The 20992-nt window shown below is 37.3% G+C and overlaps 1 protein-coding gene across 5 annotated transcripts in view; it reads left to right on the top strand.

Annotated features, from left to right (window-relative positions):
• LOC129888477 (cleavage stimulation factor subunit 50) overlaps positions 1–20112 on the top strand; it is a 28595-nt gene extending 8483 nt beyond the window's left edge. The window contains exons 3-14 of one of the 5 annotated variants that reach the window (XM_055963477.1): positions 97–218; positions 1071–1143; positions 1244–1327; positions 1399–1485; positions 1922–1992; positions 2080–2131; positions 2235–2292; positions 17324–17424; positions 17490–17644; positions 18394–18502; positions 19253–19309; positions 19378–20112. In XM_055963477.1, the coding sequence (XP_055819452.1) occupies positions 97–218; positions 1071–1143; positions 1244–1327; positions 1399–1485; positions 1922–1992; positions 2080–2131; positions 2235–2292; positions 17324–17424; positions 17490–17644; positions 18394–18502; positions 19253–19309; positions 19378–19533 (1125 nt within the window). In that variant the 3' untranslated portion in view covers positions 19534–20112. Of the gene's footprint in view, positions 1–96; positions 219–1070; positions 1144–1243; positions 1328–1398; positions 1486–1921; positions 1993–2079; positions 2132–2234; positions 2293–17323; positions 17425–17489; positions 17645–18393; positions 18503–19230; positions 19310–19363 lie in introns of all 5 variants that reach the window. The other 4 variants (XM_055963539.1, XM_055963601.1, XM_055963681.1 and 1 more) reach the window with 4 other exon arrangements.
• The last annotated feature ends 880 nt before the right edge of the window (positions 20113–20992 follow it).

The raw sequence follows: 20992 nt of genomic DNA, 5'->3' as shown, positions 1-20992 counted from the left end.
GTGCTATTGTTATACTTTCACTGATTTTCAGCTGCTCAACACGGGATAAGAGAATAGATGTATAGAAACTTCTTTATCACTCTAAGCCGTTAACAGGGTCTTGCAGTGGACAAAGATGAGACACTGAGAGGAGTTTCTACAGCTGTACCTTTTGATCCAATTGTAACTGCAGGATATGGCTCAATCCTAGCCCCTCGGGCTGCATCTGTTGATTTCAGGCAATTTATCTCTCATCCCACTATTTTCTTAATAACCTAAAGGGTTTAATAGCTCTCTTTTTATAAGTTGAGTTTTGAAGTGCAATTAATGCCTCGTCGCTTGACCAAGAGTTTAAAATCCTTGTCCCATGCTGATGTATGCAGTTGACAAGTTCCACTGAGTGAAAAGGAGGAAGTTATCTGGTGATTGTGGGAAATGTTTTGTATACTTGAGTTCTAATCTTCTGTAATCAAGAGTAATAACTAATAGGGAATGATTCGCCTTTTACCTTGTATGGAAAAATTGGAGTGTCCAATTGACTATCTTTCTCCAAAACTAGAGTATCCGAATGAATATCTTTTTTCCTTTGTTCATTATTTACATCTATCAATAATTGATTAGCAGCTGCACCTTTTGAATCAATCATAATTTTTATTCTATATATTAATTAAGTTCTGTACTGAATTTATGCATGAGTGTGAACCTTTTTTGGGTAACAGCTTTCATTTTGAGATAGGTCATGTCTATCATAAAACTCTTCTTTGTAGACACTGTAAGTTTGATCCTTAATAAGATCCTTTTGATCTGTGCATCAAGAGATCTAGCAGTGGCTTATACACTATAGCGAGCCATCAAATTGCATCTCATAATCATTTGACCTAATAAGTATGTCTCGAAATTTCCAGAGTTGGCTGACTTTCAGATTTCAGGATTCACCATAAATTAACTTATCTGTCTGGACCATGTATAGACCATTTGCTGGCTTGATCTGGATCTGTGTGATAAATGTTTATTCTTTCTTGAAACAAATTTATGAATGATGTTAAGCTTGTCATTTGTTGGAGTTGATAATTCAATTTGCTTTGCAACAGTAGCGTGAGCGATACAAAAGGGCTGTCAAAAAATATCCCAAAGCATGAGTCACGACATATTTCTGAGCACAAGGTTGTGTATCTTAAACAAAACTGTAGGTTGTATGAGCTCTCGTCTTTGTTTCAATTGTTGATTTCCGGCATTAAGTTTTAGCACAAGAATTTTCTTTTAGAATGTTGCAAGGTGTGCCAGATTTAGTCCTGATGGAAGATTTCTTGCTACTGGAAGTGCAGACACGTCAATTAAATTGTTTGAGGTATTGTATCATTTCTTTAGAACTCTTAACTTTCATTCTTCTACTTCTAAAAAAAGTGTTAACTTGTGCAGATTGCAAAAGTTAAGCAAATGATGCAGCCAGACGCAAGGGATGGCCCAGTGAGGCCTGTTATACGGACTTTTTATGATCATCAACAAGTAAGATCTTGATTGTGTGATACTTACATTTCTTGATTCAGATGTCCTGTTATAAAATTTTTTAGGTCAGTTAATTTGAAGATTGGTTCAAAAGATCTCTCATGATCCACTATTTAAATAAGAAGTTTACTGGATTACTTTAACAAAGTTAAAGTTAACTGGACTTGTTTGTATGATTTTTTGCCTGTGGATGTTTCCCTCATAAAATGGTAAAAGAAATAAAAAGTGGAGCATATCTCTTTTAACATTTTATTTTAAAGGGATTATATAGCTGAGTAAGTTGAGCATCATATTATCTCTGGCGATGTGATGGTGTGCTTCCCTTTGGTTATTGATAGCACCTCCTCTCTCTCTATTCCTATGAATCTCAGTTTCTGAGGTGTGGCTATCTCAGTATTTTCCCTGTTTCTTACCCAAAACTTGTACATAACTGCAGCCAATAAATGACTTGGATTTTCATCCGCAAAATACGGTACTCATATCTGGATCAAAAGATCGCACCATCAAGTAGGATTTATTATTAACCGTGAAGTTGCCTAATATGTTCGTCAGTTAAATATGACCTAACTACTTTTTCCTTTTGGGTTTTTTCAGGTTCTTTGATTTTTCCAAAACGGTAGCAAAGAGAGCATTTAGAGTGATTCAGGTCACTCAAATGTTATTAAATTTTTAAACCAAACATTAAGCTTGAATTTAGTTTAGAAAATATACTAACTATTCTACTTGATTTGGATTAAATGTTTCAACAGGATACACATAATGTAAGGTCGGTGTCATTTCATCCTTCCGGGGACTATCTTCTGGCAGGCAAGTAAATTTCTTTTAAGCTAGATACTGAACTGTGGGCTGCTATTTACTAGTTAGGTGAACTTAAAGCTGATTTGATGATGCTATTTCAGAGGTGAATTTAAAGCTGAATCAATAATGCTATGTCGGAAAACTTTTTATCCCTGAAATTATCTATGATCTTTTGTCCAAAAACTAGAGAAATGAGGAAGTCATACTTTTACAGGTTTCTACCAGAACAAAACAAGCAATCTATGACTATGCTATGAAGTGTAAAAATCTGTTTGTCATCTTTTCGGTATTGGTGATCAAATCTCGTAATGCAGTATATTCTGTGTATGTGCTAATCCATTCTGTGCAGTTACTTCTAACTAGATTTCTAGGTGACTTTTTGGTTAAGTATTTATTCTTGCATTATTCACCGCTGAAAAAAGAAATGTAACTTCATATTATTCACCAAACTCAGCACTAAGGGAGTGCAGTGACTAACAAAAGGAGTAAATCCATCCCTGTAACAAATGTACAGAGACTATGAAATCCAAAATATCATTTGCATCATCCACAAAATGAAAATTAAACCAAATGTTACGGCAGTTAGGAAAAAAAGCCTTCTATCTATGATATGATACGTGGTTAACTGAAACAATATGTGATGTTGGCTTATAAATCTTAAAAGAGAAATGAAGCTCCAGAGAGGCAGCTCGTTGGTGATTGATCTCAACTTCAACTAAGAGGAAATATAGCTCCAAAGGTGTTGCAACTACTTGATATGAAGTACAAAAACTATAACTGCTAGAGTACATAATTTATATGCAGTGGAAGCATACTACAATATCACGAATTACATATTAACTAAATAATATAACTTAAAAGGAGTTGAGAAGAACAACTAACTTTTCGAATTTTTCACACAAATTGCTCAACACCGAAGGATTCAGAATGTCTTCTTTCTGCTGCCTTCTACTATTGACCTCACTAATTTTCTTAAACCGAACTTGAGTAGGCAAGTAGTATGTTTTTCTTTTCTGATGATTTTTTGTCATGCCCCTAGAGGGTACCCTAGGCGTGGCCGGCACTCAAAAACCATCTTTGGCCTCCGAGAGAACCACTTGGTCTCATTACTCATTCGTTCATCAGCGGAAAACTTAAGTGAAAATAAGAATACTTATGTGGGCTCGCTATCATCAACATCAAATGAAAGAAATAATCCTTAGAAGTAGTTTCAAAGGAGAACTACTCCAATTACATCATCAAATTCTGTCTGCAAAGCCTCTAACACTATCAGACGGTGCCAATGACATGTCCATGGCTACCTCAAAAGAAACATAATACTCAACCATATTAAAAGGATAAAGAGTTCCTTCGAATACAGAAAGACTCACCAAATAGCTGGAAAGTAATGATCTTCAACGATGCGCCTGTTGAGGATCTCTAACACCTATATCTACATCATAAAATGATGCAGGTCGAATAACGTCAGTACATGGTATGTACGAGTATGTAAAATGACAGGAAAGTAAGGACAGATATCAAGAAACTCCTCTCAGGAAGACTCTGCTCAGAACTCAACATCATCTTAACATCAATATGTAATACAAGTTTAAAAATAATAATAAGCAATGCTTACTCAGTTGGGAGTTTCTTTAACCGACAACCATCACTTATGAGCTAGTGATGATACAACGAAGCGATGTCGTTGCCACATCCATCCAATACCTTGCCAGGATAAAGGACATCACCATCTTGGATCCAATCATCAAAGTCCTCTTTTTGGGACTTAAGAGGCATAGCCTCCATCTTACACTGGCTATGTAGTTCTGGGGTTTGAGTCAATTAAACTTTTACCCAATTCGGTGCTCAATACTACTCCCAAAATATGTTCTCATATTAACCTCATCATCTAGCCTTATTGGACTTTTATTTAAAACATCAAACTCATCTCATTACTTCTTCATCAATTATTATACATTTCAAAACATCATTTACATCTCATCAAAACATCTTGCTCAAAACATCATTTAATCCAAAGAATCAAATTCATTTAAACTCAATTCTTTTGCTCTTTCAAAACTTAATAAAATACATATATAGTATTAATTCAAATCACTCTTTTTGTCAATGAATATTAAAAGCCAACATCTTTACTCAAAACACGCGTAAAAATATTCATGAATATCAAATCAATTAGGGTGCATTGGAAAGTAGCCATAAACAATAATTCCAATAATATGAGAGATAAAAATAATAATAATCTCAATGCATAAATATATCTAACTCAATAAAGAAGAATTAACTCATTTAGAATTCAAGAATTAGGGCAAAACTCAACTATAACTCAATTACGATGAATTTAAATATTGGGCGCATGAACGAACTCAATCCAATGCTATGAATAGCCTTACATACCTGGAATCCGAAGCTTTACTCCGAATTGAAGAACACTCTTGAACCCCTAGCCTTTTTTCCTTACCGGAGCATTTTGTGTACTATCCGAAGTATAAGAATCACTGGAATAGTATTCTACTCTACTAAAAACTAAAACTATATTTGAGAATGAGTAAAGAAGTGTATAGAGAGAAGAGTTGCTTGAGAAAGTTTGATTAATAAAATGAGGAAATAAGGTGAGTATTTATAGGTGTGGAAGAGAGACCTAACAATAAATAAAAATAATTGCAAAGGATGATCTTGAAAATTCAATAGAGGATTGTGATGTCATGGGTGATGTTAAATGGAGGACTATTGATGTCATGGGTGATGTCAAATAGATCTAGATCTTTCCATGGTTGGTGAAATGAACATTTTTTTAACGGAATACCCTTTTTCGGAGCTGCGTTTGAACAAGATAACTTTCTAATTAGGATTTGGTGTCTTCATATGAATTGTAGCTCTAGAAGTCTACTTTCATGTCGTTCAAGAATCAACTGATTTGGAGTATCCTACCGTGAGATATGATTTTTCTTCTACAAACACTCCCACCATGTCTTGCAAAAATTAATTTATTTGACCTACTTATCCTCCGAATCTTAAGATATGGTCTTCATGAAAGTTGCAGGTAATGACGTTGGGGTTATTTAGAAATTTGAATCACCTAATTTGGACTATCCTATGAAAATTTATGCCCAAAATACAGAAGCAGTATCATTTTCGTCGAGAATTGAAACACCACATACAACGTTTTAAGGGGGTGTTACATTTTTCTCTCACCTCAACACCCCTTTTTATACCCACATAGGCCACGAATTTCAGCCGTCAAGCCAATTCAATAAGGGCATTAAAAGGTCAACAAGAGGCATAAAGAGCCATAATAACCAAAAAACGTTTTTACCTTTAAAAGCAAAGCGTTTTACAATAAATCAGCAAAACGTTTTGTTTTAGATATTAAAAGTTTGAAATTCAAAATTTCATTAAAACCAAGAATGTTTTTTATTATACAACTCCTTTATCTTTTTTCGAAAAATCTGTTTATTAGTCAGGCATAGCAGGGACTGCAGATTTAATTAACAGAGGCTTCCAATCACGATATTAATTTGCAAAAGAAGAAATTAACCATATTGTGATAAATTATAAATTATTCTACTAAAAATCTGTAATTGCACTCCTCGAATTAATTTCGAAATCCACTATTTCATCTTATTTAACTCCCCATATTAGAATTACCGGCACCAATCGATTAAATCAAATTTTCTAAAAAATTTATTGACTAAATTAATTCTTTATTATTATACTTAACTTATTTTTGGTGTTGGATAAAATCCACCTGCAGTGTTACACGTGAAAAACTTTTAAGCAACCATAAAGGGGTGTCTTCTATCTTGGGTCCGAGACACGGTTCTATCAACTAATTATTATGTCACTAATGAAATTGGTCATTATCCAATCTACTAGAATTTTATTGACTCATTAAAAGGTCTCACCTTTTAATAGATTAAAATAATAAAACAATCACATATATCATAATAATTATATCAATATTAAGAGTATAAGTACATGTAATGGACTAATAAATTTATTTATTAATATTCAGAACATAAATAAATTTCTCTAATTGGTCCGTTCAATACATACAAAATGTACTAGCACAAGAAGTTGAAATTTTACCATTTCCATAATTAAGATCATATTATATTTAATCTTGTGCTACAATTATCAAGATATTTGCCCAACTTTATCTTTGATTGTGAACATTTAGTTTATAACTTATAAGGACCAACAATTTTAATCTTTTGTGTATGAGTTAAAATACTCCATACACAAAATTGTCTACTATGTAAGTAATGGACACACATATATACACAACGATCTATTTAAATATTTAAATCAAGACTTTATTATAATAACATAAATAGTCTTTACAAGGGATTAAATAAAAATACTATAACACAATTACATGGTTAATAGTATATCCCAACAATAATAACATACCCAGTACAGTTCTACGAGTGAGATCAGGGGAGAGTAAAGTGTGCGCAGACCTTAGGCTCTACCTGAGTTTTCGAAAGACCCTTGGCTCAAAGAAAGCAAAAACACAACATTTATGAAGGCATAATCAATAACAATATAGTAAGAAAAGAAAATAGAGTCATACATGACAAGAAGTTGTAATAGAAAAATAAACAATACAAAAATAGTAAAATAAGAAAAATATCGAAAATAATACTAATATTACTAGCCGGAAAGACCGAATGCAAAGCTATATACTGTTAGTGTTCTGCCCAAATTTTCGACCTCCACACCCTTCCATCAAGGGTCATGTCCTCGATAAGCTAAAGTCTTGCCATGTCCAGCCTGATCAGCTCTCCCCAATACTTCTTCGGCTATCCTTACCTTCCTTCTAGCCCTCTAGTCTCAACCTCCCATACCTCCTCAACGGGCGTTTGTGCATCTCCTCTTGACATGTCTGAACCATCTCAACCTAGCTTCTCGCATCTTGTCCGCCATAGAGGCAACTTCCACCTTGGCCCGAATATATTTATTTTTGATCGTATCTCTCCTAGTAAGCCCACACATAAATCTTCACATCCTCATTTCTGCAACTTTCATCTTCTGGATATGAGAATTCTTGATTGGCCAATACTGTGTCCCATACAATAAAGCTAGTCTAACTACTGTTCCGTAAATCTTACCTTCGAGATTTAGTGGCGTCTTTTTATCAATTAAGGCACCAGAAGCTAGTCTCCATTCCAACTACCCTGTACCAATGCGATGTGTGATATCCTCATTAATCTCTCTGTTGCCTTAGATAGTCCCTGGGTACTTGAAACTCCTTTTCTTGAAAATGACTTGAGGGGTCGTTTGGTTTGGCGTCTTTTATCACATAAGGCACCAAAAACTAGTCTCCTTTCCAACTACTCTGCACCAATGCGATGTGTGATATTCTCATTGATCTCTTTGTTGCCTTAGATAGTCCCTGGGTACTTGAAACTCCTTTTCTTGAAGATGACTTGAGGGGTCGTTTGGTTTGGATACAAGTTATGAGGGGATTAGTTATGTTGGGATAAATTATAGTGGGATAAATTATGCTGGAATAAGTTATGCTTTATGTTGAGAGTAATTTTTATTGTTTGGTTGGTCATATTCAAAATCATATTTATTGCATAATTTCTAAGAATAAGTTATTTGTTTACAAAAATACCCTCCACCTAATCTAATTTTTTTTTTTACATTTTCTTTGCAAGATTTAGTTATTCATTTCTGAAAAATAAAATTCCTTCTTATTCAACTTAATATTTTTATTTATGCATTTCCATGGTTGTGCCATATGTTTTTAAAATTAAACTTTCATCTTATTTAACTTAAAAATACAACTTTCATCTTATTTAGCTTTAAATAAAATTTCCATCTTATTTAACTTAAAAATAAAACTTTCATCTTATTTAACTTAAAAATAAAACTTTCATCTTATTTAGCTTAAAAATTAAACTTCCATCTTATTAAACTCAAAAATAAAACTTTCATTTTAAGTTTATTAAAGTAAAATAAATTCTATTATTCAAATTATCTACATTTTAATTGATGTATAAAATATAATTTTTAAGTTAGTAATAAGCTATTTAATTAAAAATATGTAGTTTAGTAGTGGAGTGAACATTTTAAGATAAATCAAAATATAAATAAACATAAGAATTAGAGACAAATAAATTCAACTTATAATATATTCATAAATAGAAATTGTATTTATAAAGTGTATTTTTTTAATAGAAAGATATATTATATATCATAAAAACAATGATTAATTAAAGTTATGAATGTTATTATAAATGTTGTTAAAAATTATGTTAATATACATGAATGTAAAAGTGGTGTATAAAAGAGCGTTTAAGGGGAGTATTTTTGTTATTTTACAATCTTTATCCCAGGATAAGTTATCCTGGGATTAGTATTCCACAACTAGGGAGGGATAGCTTATCACAATACTAATTGTTAATCATGGGATAAGTTATCTCAGCCTTTGCAACCAAACAAGGGATTAAAGGCCACTCAAAAATTATTCCAGGATTAACTCCTCTTATCCATCACGCCAAATGATCCCTAAGAATCCAACCTCACATCCACGTTAGCTACACGAGGCACATCACTTAACTTGCACTCGGCGTACTATTTCTTAGTATTGCTCAGTCTGAAACCTTTAGAATTCAGGGTCTGTCTCCACACCTTCAGCTTGTCATTAACTCCCTTACGCGTCTCGTCAATTAGTACAATGTCATCAACAATTAACATGCAGTAAGGCACCTCCACTTGAATGTATCGCACTGGAACATCCATCTCCAAAACAAATAAAAATGGGCTAAGAAATCGATCCTTAATGCAACCCCATAATAACTGGGTAAGTGACTCGAGTCTCCTCCCACTATCCTTACCCGGGTCTTAGCTCTATCGTATATGTCCTTGATAACCTGAATGTACATGATTGGAATACATCTGATCTCTAAACATCCCCATAGAACCTCTCTTAAAACTTTGTTGTGTGCTTTTTCAACGTCAATGAACACCATATGCAAGTCCCTTGTCCTTTCCCTATATTGCTCCACCGATCTCCTTACAAGGTGAATGACTTTTGTAGTTGATCGCCCCGACATGAAACAAACTGGTTCTTGAAAATGGAAACCCTCCTCCTCACCCTCATCTCCACCATCATCTCCCAAACTTTCATTGTGTGGCTCAACAACTTGATACTCCTAAAGTTATTGCAATTTTAAATATCACCCTTGTTCTTGTACGGAATCATAGTACTCCACCCCCACTCCTTGGGCATCTTTGTTGTCTTAAAGATGACATCAAACAACTTAGTTAACCATTTCAGACCCGCTCTGCCCGCGCTTTTCCAGAATTCCACCGAGATCTCCTTCAGCCTGATCACTCTACTCCTGCCCATCTTACACATAGCTCCCTCTACTTCCTCAACCTTAATATGTCTATAATACCCTAAATCTTGATGGCTTGGGATGTGCTCCAGATCCAACACAATACTCTTGTTCACCCTTTCATTCAAGAGTTTGTGGAAGTATGTCTGTCATCTTTGTCTAATAAGTTACTCCGCCACCAATACATTACCCTTATCATTCTTGATGCACTTTACTTGGTCCAGATCGTAGGTCTTCCTCTCATGTGCCTTGGTAAGCCTGCACTACTTTTTGTCCCCACCTATGGCCCCCAAATCTTCATACAAGCGTTCAAACCCTATCGTCTTCGCCCATTACTGCCAACTTCGTCTCCTTCCTTGCCACCTTATACTGTCCTCTTCTCCTCCTCATCTGAGCTCTCCGTAGCTTCATGTACGCCACCTTTTTTGCTTCCACTATTCCCTTTACCTCCCCATTCCACCACCAGTCTCCTCCTCGCCCCCAGAGAAACCCTTCAAGACTATCAACACCTCTTTAGCTGCTTCCCTTATGCAATTCGCTATCCAGGTCCACCGACTACTCACATCCCCACTCCCCTCCAGGCTCCCGTAGTCGCCTTTTCCCCTAGCTCCTGAGATTTGTCCTTAGTCAAGCCACACCCTATTGATCTTTGGTTGTCCATACATGCCTCTCTTTTCCTCTCCTTCTTGATCTTCAGGTCCATCACCAAGAGCCTATGTTGTGTAATCCGTGTGTAAACCCTGATCACACTTCCGAAAGAGCAGGTAGTTAATTTGAGTCTTGGCCACCACACTCTGGAAGGTGACCAAGTGCTCCTCCCTTTTCTGAAAACTCGCGTTAGCTATCACCAAACCATAAGGTCTAGCGAACTGTAACAACGAACCACCTTCGTTTCTTTCTCCAAAACCACAATGCACATCGTCATAACCCCTAGCCTTCGTCCCAATGTGACCATTGAAATCTCCACCTAGCAGTAACTTCTCGGTTGGCAGAATACCTCAAACAACCTCGTCCAAATCTTCCCAGAAGTGCCTTTTGATCTTTTCATCCAAGCCTGCTTGAGATGCATAAGCACTAACAACTTCAAAGTAAGCCCTCCAACCACCAACTAAATAGCCATACCACCAGCTCTCTGAGCTCCCTGTTGACCAAAATGCCAACTACATTGTTACCCCTCAGGCCTCTTGAATACCATAATTTATACCTGTCAACATCCCTAGCCTTAGAACCCACCATCTGGTCTCCTGAACACAAGTTTGTTCAAGTTAATACTGATCTTCCTCTTCTAGAGAATCTTCACCAACTCTATACACTTTCCTGTCAGAGTTCCTATGTTCCAAGATACTAACACTACCACTAATCTACGAAAAAAGAAGTCTTAAGACAATGGAATATACACACAACACTACACTATACTACTGCAATATATATCTCTACAAGGGCGGAAGATAAGGAATCGACAAGTGCAACCGGAGGTATGCGGATAGAACGTGGGTGTAGGCCGATCTACGCGCTGCTTGTGGTCTAGACTAAAATGATTTGCCGACGCTCACGCTCCGACACATACTGCCTCTGCCTCCGCAACTGGAGATTACTGTTCTCTGCTTAGCGTGCAATGTAATACTAGACCACAAGAAGAGATTAAAAAAAAGAAAAAGAAGAGGAAAGAAGCAACTAAAATGGAAAAGAACAAGACAGAGGAGGGGCGATGGCTGTGGCTGATCCTAAAATCACAGCAGTGGGCTGGTGGTTTATTGTTCTCAGTGAAGAGAAAAAAGAAAAGAAGAAAACGAGATAAACTAGAGTCTAGAAGGAAGAAGACTGTGGTAGACCCTAGAGTAGCAGCTAGGGTTTGCAAAGGAGAGAAGAAGGGGTGGAGAGGAGAGAGAACGGTCTGAGAAGAAGAAAAAGAAGAGAAGTCAACTTACCTGGTGCAGCCTCCTGGTGGTCACCAACTAGAGATAGATCTCGGGGATGGGGGGGGGGGGAGAAGACTGTTAAGTGACATTGGGCGTTAGAACAGAGAGAGAGAGCTGTAATGATCCTGCTCAGTAGAAGTAAATAGATAAATAAAGGAATTACGGGTAGTGAGAATCGAAGTCGAATTACGGAGGAGTAACTGAGTCTAGTCAGCTGAGGTAGTTATATAACGACCTAAAAGGAAGGAATCAATCAGCGATATTCTAGTAATTCTTTCCCTTCTTCCCTTCTTCTTCGTGCTCTTTCTCTCTTCTCTTCTTCTTCCTTCTTCTAAATTCAGATCTTCTTCTTCTTTCTTTCTACAGATTCGAGACTCATCATGGACGCCCACTTATCCTAGTTATCGTAGATTAATTCAGTTTTTCATTTCCTTTTATTCGATATCCAATTTCCCTATTTGAATATAATCAGAAAATTGTCTCAAAATCAGTGTTTTTCTTCTTATTTGTGAATTACAGTCAGATCTCAATTGAGATCCTGACAATTGGTATCAGAGCAACATCCGTGCGACCTGTGTGGTAGAGAATGGACGGAACCAGATCCAGAGTGATGGAGGAAAAACTGACTAGACATGATGAGTTCTTAACTGAGGTACTGGCTAATCATTAAGAGATTCGAAATACGCATACAGGGATCCAAGGAACGTTTAGTTAATCTTAGATCAGAATACCTAATCGAGCCCATGGAGAACATCAACGAGGAGATGGAATACTTCCTAATCCGGTTCAGGAACACAGGCCAAACAGGTTACAGATGGTGCCCATTCCCCCTCCCAAGTGGCAGTTACCTAGTTTTGAAGGTAATGAACCTAAAGACTGGCTGCGCAAGCGTGAGAGATATTTCAACTTGTATAGAACGCTGGAGCATCAGAAAGTAGAAGAAGCAGCTTTGTATTTGAGTGGGTTAGCAGAGACCTGGTATCACTCTCTAGTACTGAGTAGAGGAGTGGTTAATTGGGTGGATTTCAAGGATTAGTAGGTTTGAAGATGAGTTACTGGATGACATTGTAGAACAATTTAACAAGCTGGTTCAAACAGGATCAGTGGATGAATTTCTGGGAAAATTTGAGGACCTCAAAGCCCAAATGCTTATGAGGAATCCACATCTCAATGATGCACACTTCCTGTCTAGTTTTGTAGGAGCATTAAAGGAGGAGATTAGGTTCGCTGTAAAGATGTTCAAGCATGCTACTCTTAAGTTGGCAATCGAGAAAGCTAGAATGCAAGAGAAGGCAATTGAAGCTGTTCATAGGAGAAACAAGGTTACCACTAAGCCTAATACTTCTATGAGCCACAATTCTATTCCTAAGGCCTTGGGAAGCTCAACCAGTAGACCTAATGCTTTTAAACTCACCCCTGAAGATTACGAGTATAGGAAGAGCAATAGGTTATGTTTTAGATGTGGAGACAAGTACACTGTAGGTCATCAGTGTACTTGTCTCCACATCTAAAACATAACCTATTGCTCTTCCTGTACTCGTACCAAAGCAATTGAATTGCTTAGTGGGAGAGGTGGAGACTGCTGAAGGAGTATCTGCTGAGGTAGACGACCCCTCCTATATTGACCTAAGTATCGAAGGGGAGATAGAACAGGAAGTGCAAGAAGCAGTTTGTTTGAATGCATTATCAGGGAACAATCAAGGGGTCAATACTATACTGGTGAGTGGTACTGTGAAGAACAGGAGCCTTAACCTGTTGATTGATTCTGGAAGCACTCACAGCTTCATTGATCAACGCAGAGTCATTGGAGCAGGTTATATGGCTAGTTATTGTGCACCAGTAAGAGTCATTGTAGCTGGTGGTAACTATGTCATGTGCACATCTCATTGCAAAGAGTTTAGGTGGAAAATGCAAGGGAGGTCCTTCCAAGAGGATCTACTTATCATTCCTCTAGGTGGATGTGACCTTATGTTGGGGAATGACTGGATAAAAAAGTACAACCCAACCAAATTTGATCATGAAAAGAAGTGTGTCACTATTGGCAAGAAGGGAAACAAATTGGTACTGAAGGGCATTACTGAAGAGGGTAGGTTGAACATGATACATAGTGGTGCCATGTCACACTCTAATTGCTCATTTGTTCATGCTAAGCACAGAGGTCCAAGGTGATCAAGAAGCGGTGGATAGGACTATTCAAGAAGTACTAGACAACTATTCAAGAGTGTTTGAGGAGCCAAAGTCACTGCCTTTTATCAGGGCTCTTGATCATGGCATTCCCCTCAAACCAGGTGTGGTACCAGTAAGCTTGAGGCCCTACAGGTACAACTATTACCAGAAAAATGAGTTAGAGAAACAAGTTACTGAAATGCTTAATCAGGGCATTGTCCAACCTAGCCAATCTCCATTTTCATTACCAGCTCTTTTAGTCAAGAAAAAGGATGCTTCCTGGAGATTCTGTGTAGACTATAGAGGACTAAATGACATCACTATAAAGGACAAATATCCTATACCTATAGTAGATGATCTACTGGATGAATTGCATGGTTCTGTGATCTTCTCCAAGGTGGACCTTAGAGTTGGTTACCATCAGATTAGGATGAAGGTTGATGATATCCATAAAACTGCCTTTAGAACTCATATGGGCCACTATGAATTTAAGGTGATGCCTTTTGGGTTAACCAATGCTCCTGCAACATTCCAGGCCTTGATGAACCAGGTTTTTCAACCTTTCCTCAGAAGATTTGTCTTGGTATTTTTTGATGATATACTTATCTATAGTGTATCGTTAGAAGAGCATGTTGAACAATTAGTTGCTGTTTTTGATGTCTTGAAGGATCACTCTTTGTGTGCTAAAAGATCTAAAACCAGGAAGAAAGATTTTGTGCTTTTCACCTTTCTGCCAAACCGATGTTCTTTTGGACAACCTAAGGTTGAGTACCTAGGTCATGTTATTACTAGAGAAGGAGTGACTACTGATCCTGCTAAGATCCAAACAATGGTGGACTGGCCTACTCCTAAGTCCTTGAAGGGCCTTAGAGAGTTCTTGGGGTTGACAGGGTATTAAAGGAAGTATGTTATGGTACAATATGCAGGCCTCTCACCGATCTACTCAAAAAGGATGGTTTCAAATGGAATGATGAAGCTGAGTTAGCTTTTGCAACTCTCAAGTCTGCTATGGCCTCAACACCAGTATTGGTTTTACCAAAGAGTTTATCGTAGAGTCGGATGCTAGTCATAATGGCATTGGTGCTGTTCTTATGCAAGTAGGAAGACCAATAGCTTACTTCAGTAAAATACTAGCACCTAAGCACAGGGGGAAATCTATCTATGAAACGGAATACATGGCCTTGCTAAATGCAGTGGACAAATGGAGGCACTACCTGCAGTTCAAGCATTTTATGATTAGAACTGACCATCACAGCTTGAAGTATTTAATGGAATGAAAAGTTACTTCAACATTACAGCAGAAAGGGCTTACTAAGTTATTAGGCCTTGATTATGAGGTTCAATATAAGAAGGGAGCCGAGAATAGAGTAGCCGATGCACTATCAAGACAGGAAGAGCAAGGGAAATTGTTAGCTATCAGTGTCTCAATTCCATCTAGGATGCAGGAAGTTTCTAATAGCTACGGAGGGGATCCTCAGGTACAGGACTTGATCACACAACTATCTTTAGACTTGCAAGGACCAAGTTTATGGCACTACTCTTCTGGGATCCTTAGGAAGAAGGGCGAGGTTTACATCGGAGCGACTGGAGAGTTGAGACAACAACTTGTGAAATCATTCCATGCTTCACCAGTTGGAGGGCATTCAGGCCAACTAGGTACTCTTAAAAGGCTGTCCCAACTATTCTACTGGCCTAAAATGAAACAGATGGTTAATGATCTTGTGTCGAGCTGTGAGATTTGTCAAAGGAACAAAGATGACAATACTGCTTATCCTGGCTTATTGCAGCCACTTCCTATACCTAATCATGCTTGTAGTCAAATCAGCATGGATTTCATTGAAGGCTTACCCAAGTTTGAGTGGCAAAGATGTGATCCTGGTAGTAGTTGACAGGATGACCAAGTGTGCCCATTTCATTGCCTTAGCACATCCTTATACTGCTGCGACTGTTGCTGAACTTTTCTGGAAGAGGATACATTGTTTGCATGGCACACCTGCGACCATAATTACTGACAGGGATAGAGTATTTTTCAGCCATTTCTGGCAGGATCTATTCAAGCTCTTTGGCATTCAGTTGCATTATAGCACAGCTTATCACCCTCAGAGTGATGGCCAAACTGAAAGAGTGAATAAATGTTTGGAAAACTATCTGAGGTGTATGGTATCCAGCAGACTGACACTATGGGAGCACTGGATTACTGCAGCTGAGTGGTGGTATAATACCAATTTCCACACTAGTTTGCAGTGCACTCCTTTCGAAGCATTGTATGGATACTTCCCTCCGCACTTGTCTATGGGACCCTTGATAGAATCTAATGTCCCTGCAGCCGAGGATACTATTCTAAAGAGGCAACAAATGCAACAACTTCTGCAGGATAACTTGTGCAAAGCACAGGAAAGAATGAAACATTATGCTGATAAGAGGCGATCAGATAGAACATTTCTGGTTGGTGACATGGTATTCCTCAAGCTACAACCTTATCGACAAACATCTGTGGCATTAAGGAAGCATTTGAAACTTTCATCCAAGTATTATGGACCCTACAAGGTTTTAACTAAAATTGGCTCAGTTGCTTACAAGCTTGAGCTACCTGTTGACTCTAAAAGTACATCCTGTATTTCATGTGTCATTGCTCAAGAAGAAGGTGGGATCTACTGTAGTGGTGCAATCTACCTTGCCTAGCACTGGAGAGGATGGTCAATTCATTGTTCAACCTGTAGCTATCTTACAAAGACAGATAATCAAGAGGAAGAATGCAGCTGAGGTGAAAGGTTTAGTTCAATGGTCCAATTTGCCTCCAAAAGATGCTACTTGGGAAGATTACAGCTTCCTTAAGGCCAAGTTTCCAGGTTTTGATACACATCCTTGAGGTCAAGGATGAATTAATGGAGGAGGGTATGTAATGATCCTGCTCAGTAGAAGTAAATAGATAAATAAAGGAATTACGTGTAGTGAGAGTTGAAGTCGAATTGCGGAGGAGTAACCGATTCTAGTCAGCTGAGGTAGTTATATAACGACCTAAAAGGAAGGAATCAATCAGCGATATTCTGGTAATTCTTCCCCTTCTTCTTCGTGCTCTTTCTCTCTTCTCTTCTTCTTCCTTCTTCTAAATTCAGTTCTTCTTCTTCTTTCTTTCTACAGATTCGAGACTCATCATGGACGCCCACTTATCTTAGTTATCGTAGATTAATTCAGTTTTTCATTTCCTTTTATTCAATATCCAATTTTCCTATTTGAATATAATCAGAAAATTGTCCCAAAATCAGTGTTTTTCTTCTTATTTGTAAATTACAGTCAGATCTCAATTGAGATCCTGACAAGAGCGTTAGGAATTATTCCACATTAGTGAAATTACTTCAAGTACAAAAACTGTTAAGGAAAATTCTCACCATAGTGGATGGCAAACTTTCTTGTTATGACTTGGAATATAACAAGTTAAAATAGGTTAGAGAACCAATTATTCGATTCTGTATCATAAGATTGTCTATTTTCCTGTTTCCATATCATTTACTGCTAACTCATTCAGATGAAGCAGCAGAAGTATTGAACACGATTTGCATTTTACCGATTGGCTAAATTTTCTCATGATAATGTTGGTTGTTACAGGAACTGATCATCCAATTCCCCACCTATATGACATTAACACTTTCAAATGCTACCTGCCACCAAATTTCCAAGAGATGGGTGTCAATGGTGCTATTAATCAGGTAAATTTGGTATCTAGTATGCTTTGGTCAGAGGATTCCTTACTCACAATTATATTCCCTTACAGGTTAGGTATTCATCTACTGGTGGAATGTATGTAACTGCATCCAAAGATGGTGCAATTCGGTTATGGGATGGGGTAACGGCTAGTTGTGTGCGATCCATAGATGGTGCACATGGAGCGGCAGAGGCTACAAGTGCAAATTTTACGAAGGATCAAAGGTTAGAGATACATTATGGATACAGCTTATAAGTTAGGCCCAGGAATTTTTTCTTCAATTAGAGAAAAGAAGACAAAAGAAAGAAAAAAGAACAAGAGGTTTATTCCACTTGAACCACTGCCTAGATATGAATAGGGTTTTTTGTTTCTTTTTACTTTGTGTAGAGGGTGGGGAACTTGTAAAAAGAGCTGCCAATGAGAATCTTCTCGTCGTACCCAAGGGTGTGACCTAGTGGTCAATGAAGTGGTTGAGAGCCATGAGCTCTCAGGTTCGAATCGCAGTGGAGACAAAAGCACTAGGTGATTCTTCCCATTTGCCCTAGCCTTGGTAGATAGAGTTACCTGGTACCTGTTGCTGGTGGGAGGGGACAGGTATCCCGTGGAATTAGTTGAGGTGCACGAAAGTTGGCTTGGACACCACGGTCATAAAAAAAAAAGAATCTTATCATCATGTTTTGTCACAAAGCAGTTCCAGTAAAGTATAGCCTGCTTGATTACCAAGTTTGTCTGGTATACTGCTCATGCTCTTAGACAAAAAGAATGATATTCATCTTTTGTATCAAATTGTTATTTGCGACCCTATGTGGTCTATTTGACATCAGGTTTCATCTCTTATTTCCATGTGGAACTTGCTTTACTTTCTATTTGAGATATTCTTGATGTTTTTTTATTTTTTTGGCAATGAGATAGTCTTGATAGTTTATAGGGCTTGAATGCCTACTCAAGCTTGTTTATTTCAAATATGTCCTAGGTATATTCTCTCTTCGGCAAAAGACTCTTTGGTGAAGCTTTGGGAAGTTGGCACAGGAAGATTGGTCAAACAATATCTTGGAGCTACACATACAGAGTTGCGCTGCCAGGTATGTGAGGCTCACAAAGCTTGCTTTGAAGAGTTCGTGTTTCATGTCACAATTTTTAGTATCTATTAGCAAAGCCTAATTTGGCTGCTCCCTATAGTTGAGCTGATATAGGCTTAAACAGAAGCAAAAATCTGGAGTTACATATTTATGCAATATCGACTGCTTTTCATTATTGAATGTGCAATACATTGTATCATATGGCAAGGATGCTGGCTTCAGTTCATCATTCTTGTGAAAGCTTCTACTTGGATTCCAAACTGCTTGTTAGATATGCCGCAACTATCATGATCATTATGGAATTGCATTAATAAAATAGAAGCTAATACATTTGAAGTATCACAACAACAATAATAGCTACGCTTCAATCCCAAGCTAGTTGGGTCATCTATATGAATCTTCACTATCCATGTACCCCATTTAGACCCTTCTCAATCCAATATTCTAACACATGGAAAGGAAAAAATAGTTTTTCGCATAAGATATAGGAATCTGGAAACTTATGTTAATTTCTTTATTAAAATTCAGGTAATTTTGAGATGTGATAGTCAGAGAACACCTAATGAAAGTGTTCCACATAGATTTCCTATATCTTCATGTTCATCTACTGTAATTAGGATGTACTTTATATATGCACCAATCAAAGCGTTCTCCTTTTGTTTTCTTGTTTTGTTTTGACTATGAGCTTTGATATTTTTACTTATATTATCCTCTCACATTCTTGTTGACAGTTGAAAAATGCTTTCAATGCAGGCTGTTTTCAATGATACAGAAGAATTTGTATTATCAATTGATGAATCTCTAAATGAGGTAAGTTTGTCTTTCTTTAATACGTACGCAGGTAACATTACTGAGATTAATTAGGATGTTGGTCACAGATTGTTGCATGGGATGCCCTTACCACAGAAATAGTGGCTAGATGGCCCTCCAACCATATTGGTGCACCCCGTTGGCTTGAGCATTCCCCAGTAGAAGCTGCATTTGTGTCATGTGGGATTGACCGATCCATTCGGCACTGGAAGGAGGTCCTTTAGTGCCACTATTGAGCCAGTGGAATTAGTAAAGCCAGAGATGTACCAATGTAATTTAATAAGCTTGCTGTAGCCTGTAAGAAACTCTCAGCACACTTGTTTGTTGTATAGAGAGAAGAGAAAGAGGCATTCGGAGGAGGTCAACCAAGCAAAACTCTTTACCTCTTTTTGGCTGTGCAGTGAGCTAAGTAGATGGAAGTGATTATTTCTCTCTGTACATCCTCTAAGCCTTGATTCTTTTCCCCTCTGTTGGAGAACAAGAAGAGGCAATGAGCTACAAGGCAGGTTACAAGTTGGTCCAATGGTCAGGCATGATGGTTAATCTCCTCTATCTTGATAAATGTCCTTTGCTGATCAACCATACTTCTTTTAAGGGAAGATTGAATATTGCTTGAGGGACATGTATTTAGGCGTTTTTTTAAATCTTCTGGCAGCATGTCTTTCCAAGTTCTTGTAATTGATTGAAACTATTAGTGTAGACATAAGCGTGACAATCCTTTTGGGATTCTCAGTAGCAATCTTCTACCCTCTAATATGATACTATTCTTGAAGAATATAATTCAAACACACAATTTGCAGGTAGGGATGGCAATGGGGCAGGGGGGGGGGGGTAGAGATAGGAGGGGTGGGGCGGGTGTGGGGCGAGTTGAAGTAATTATTATTAAAATTAATGATTGTTCGCTTTTTGGAGAAGAAATCTTCAGGAACTTTATAGGAATTGGAGAAGGAAGGAAGGAAGGAAGAAAGAATCGTTTTTTTCCTTTTTGAGGGAAAAAAATGTGTTGTTTCTTTTTCACAAAAATCTTTTATAATTTTAAAGTGACAACATTTCAAATAGTTGTGTTTCTTTCCTTTCAAATATAGTATTTATTAATTAATATAGATCTAGATTGACTCACATGGGTGATCCGATCCAATTTCCTTCATCTCCCACTTACACATAGTGGGTCAACTTTCATTTCTATTCTGTAACTTCATACTTAACGACTAGAACGTGATCAGTGCATACTTCGAGAGCTTCCTTGCTATATATCTGTTAGGAATATACAAACATCTCGATCAATGAAACTTAGAGTAGATTATAATATGCAGTTCCCTAGATCATTTATAATATTCGTATTTCTCATCATCTGTTTTTCTTAATTTTGAATTCATCATTATGTACTTATCTCATAGACAAATATAAAGGATGTCAATGAACACAATTAATGTGATAATATCCAATGATTTTCCTCATCTCAGGAATCTCTTAATCTCAACTTGATATGCTTTTCTAGAAATGTCCCACCAGAATGAATCAAGAATTATCTCTTGACAACTTACTAAGATAGCAAACACCAAATTTAATCTAAAGAAACTAATTAAAGTCAGGAGAGAACAATGGAAAAATTACTTATAATTTTTCGGGCTTCACACAATATCAAGTAGAGATTAAACTTGTTTCGCACATACGGGTTACTAT

Source organism: Solanum dulcamara, chromosome 1, assembly GCF_947179165.1.
Source record: "Solanum dulcamara chromosome 1, daSolDulc1.2, whole genome shotgun sequence".
Taxonomy (NCBI): Eukaryota; Viridiplantae; Streptophyta; class Magnoliopsida; order Solanales; family Solanaceae; genus Solanum; species Solanum dulcamara.
The sequence above is the reverse complement of the archived record's forward strand: the minus strand, read 5'-3'. Positions and strand labels throughout refer to the sequence as shown.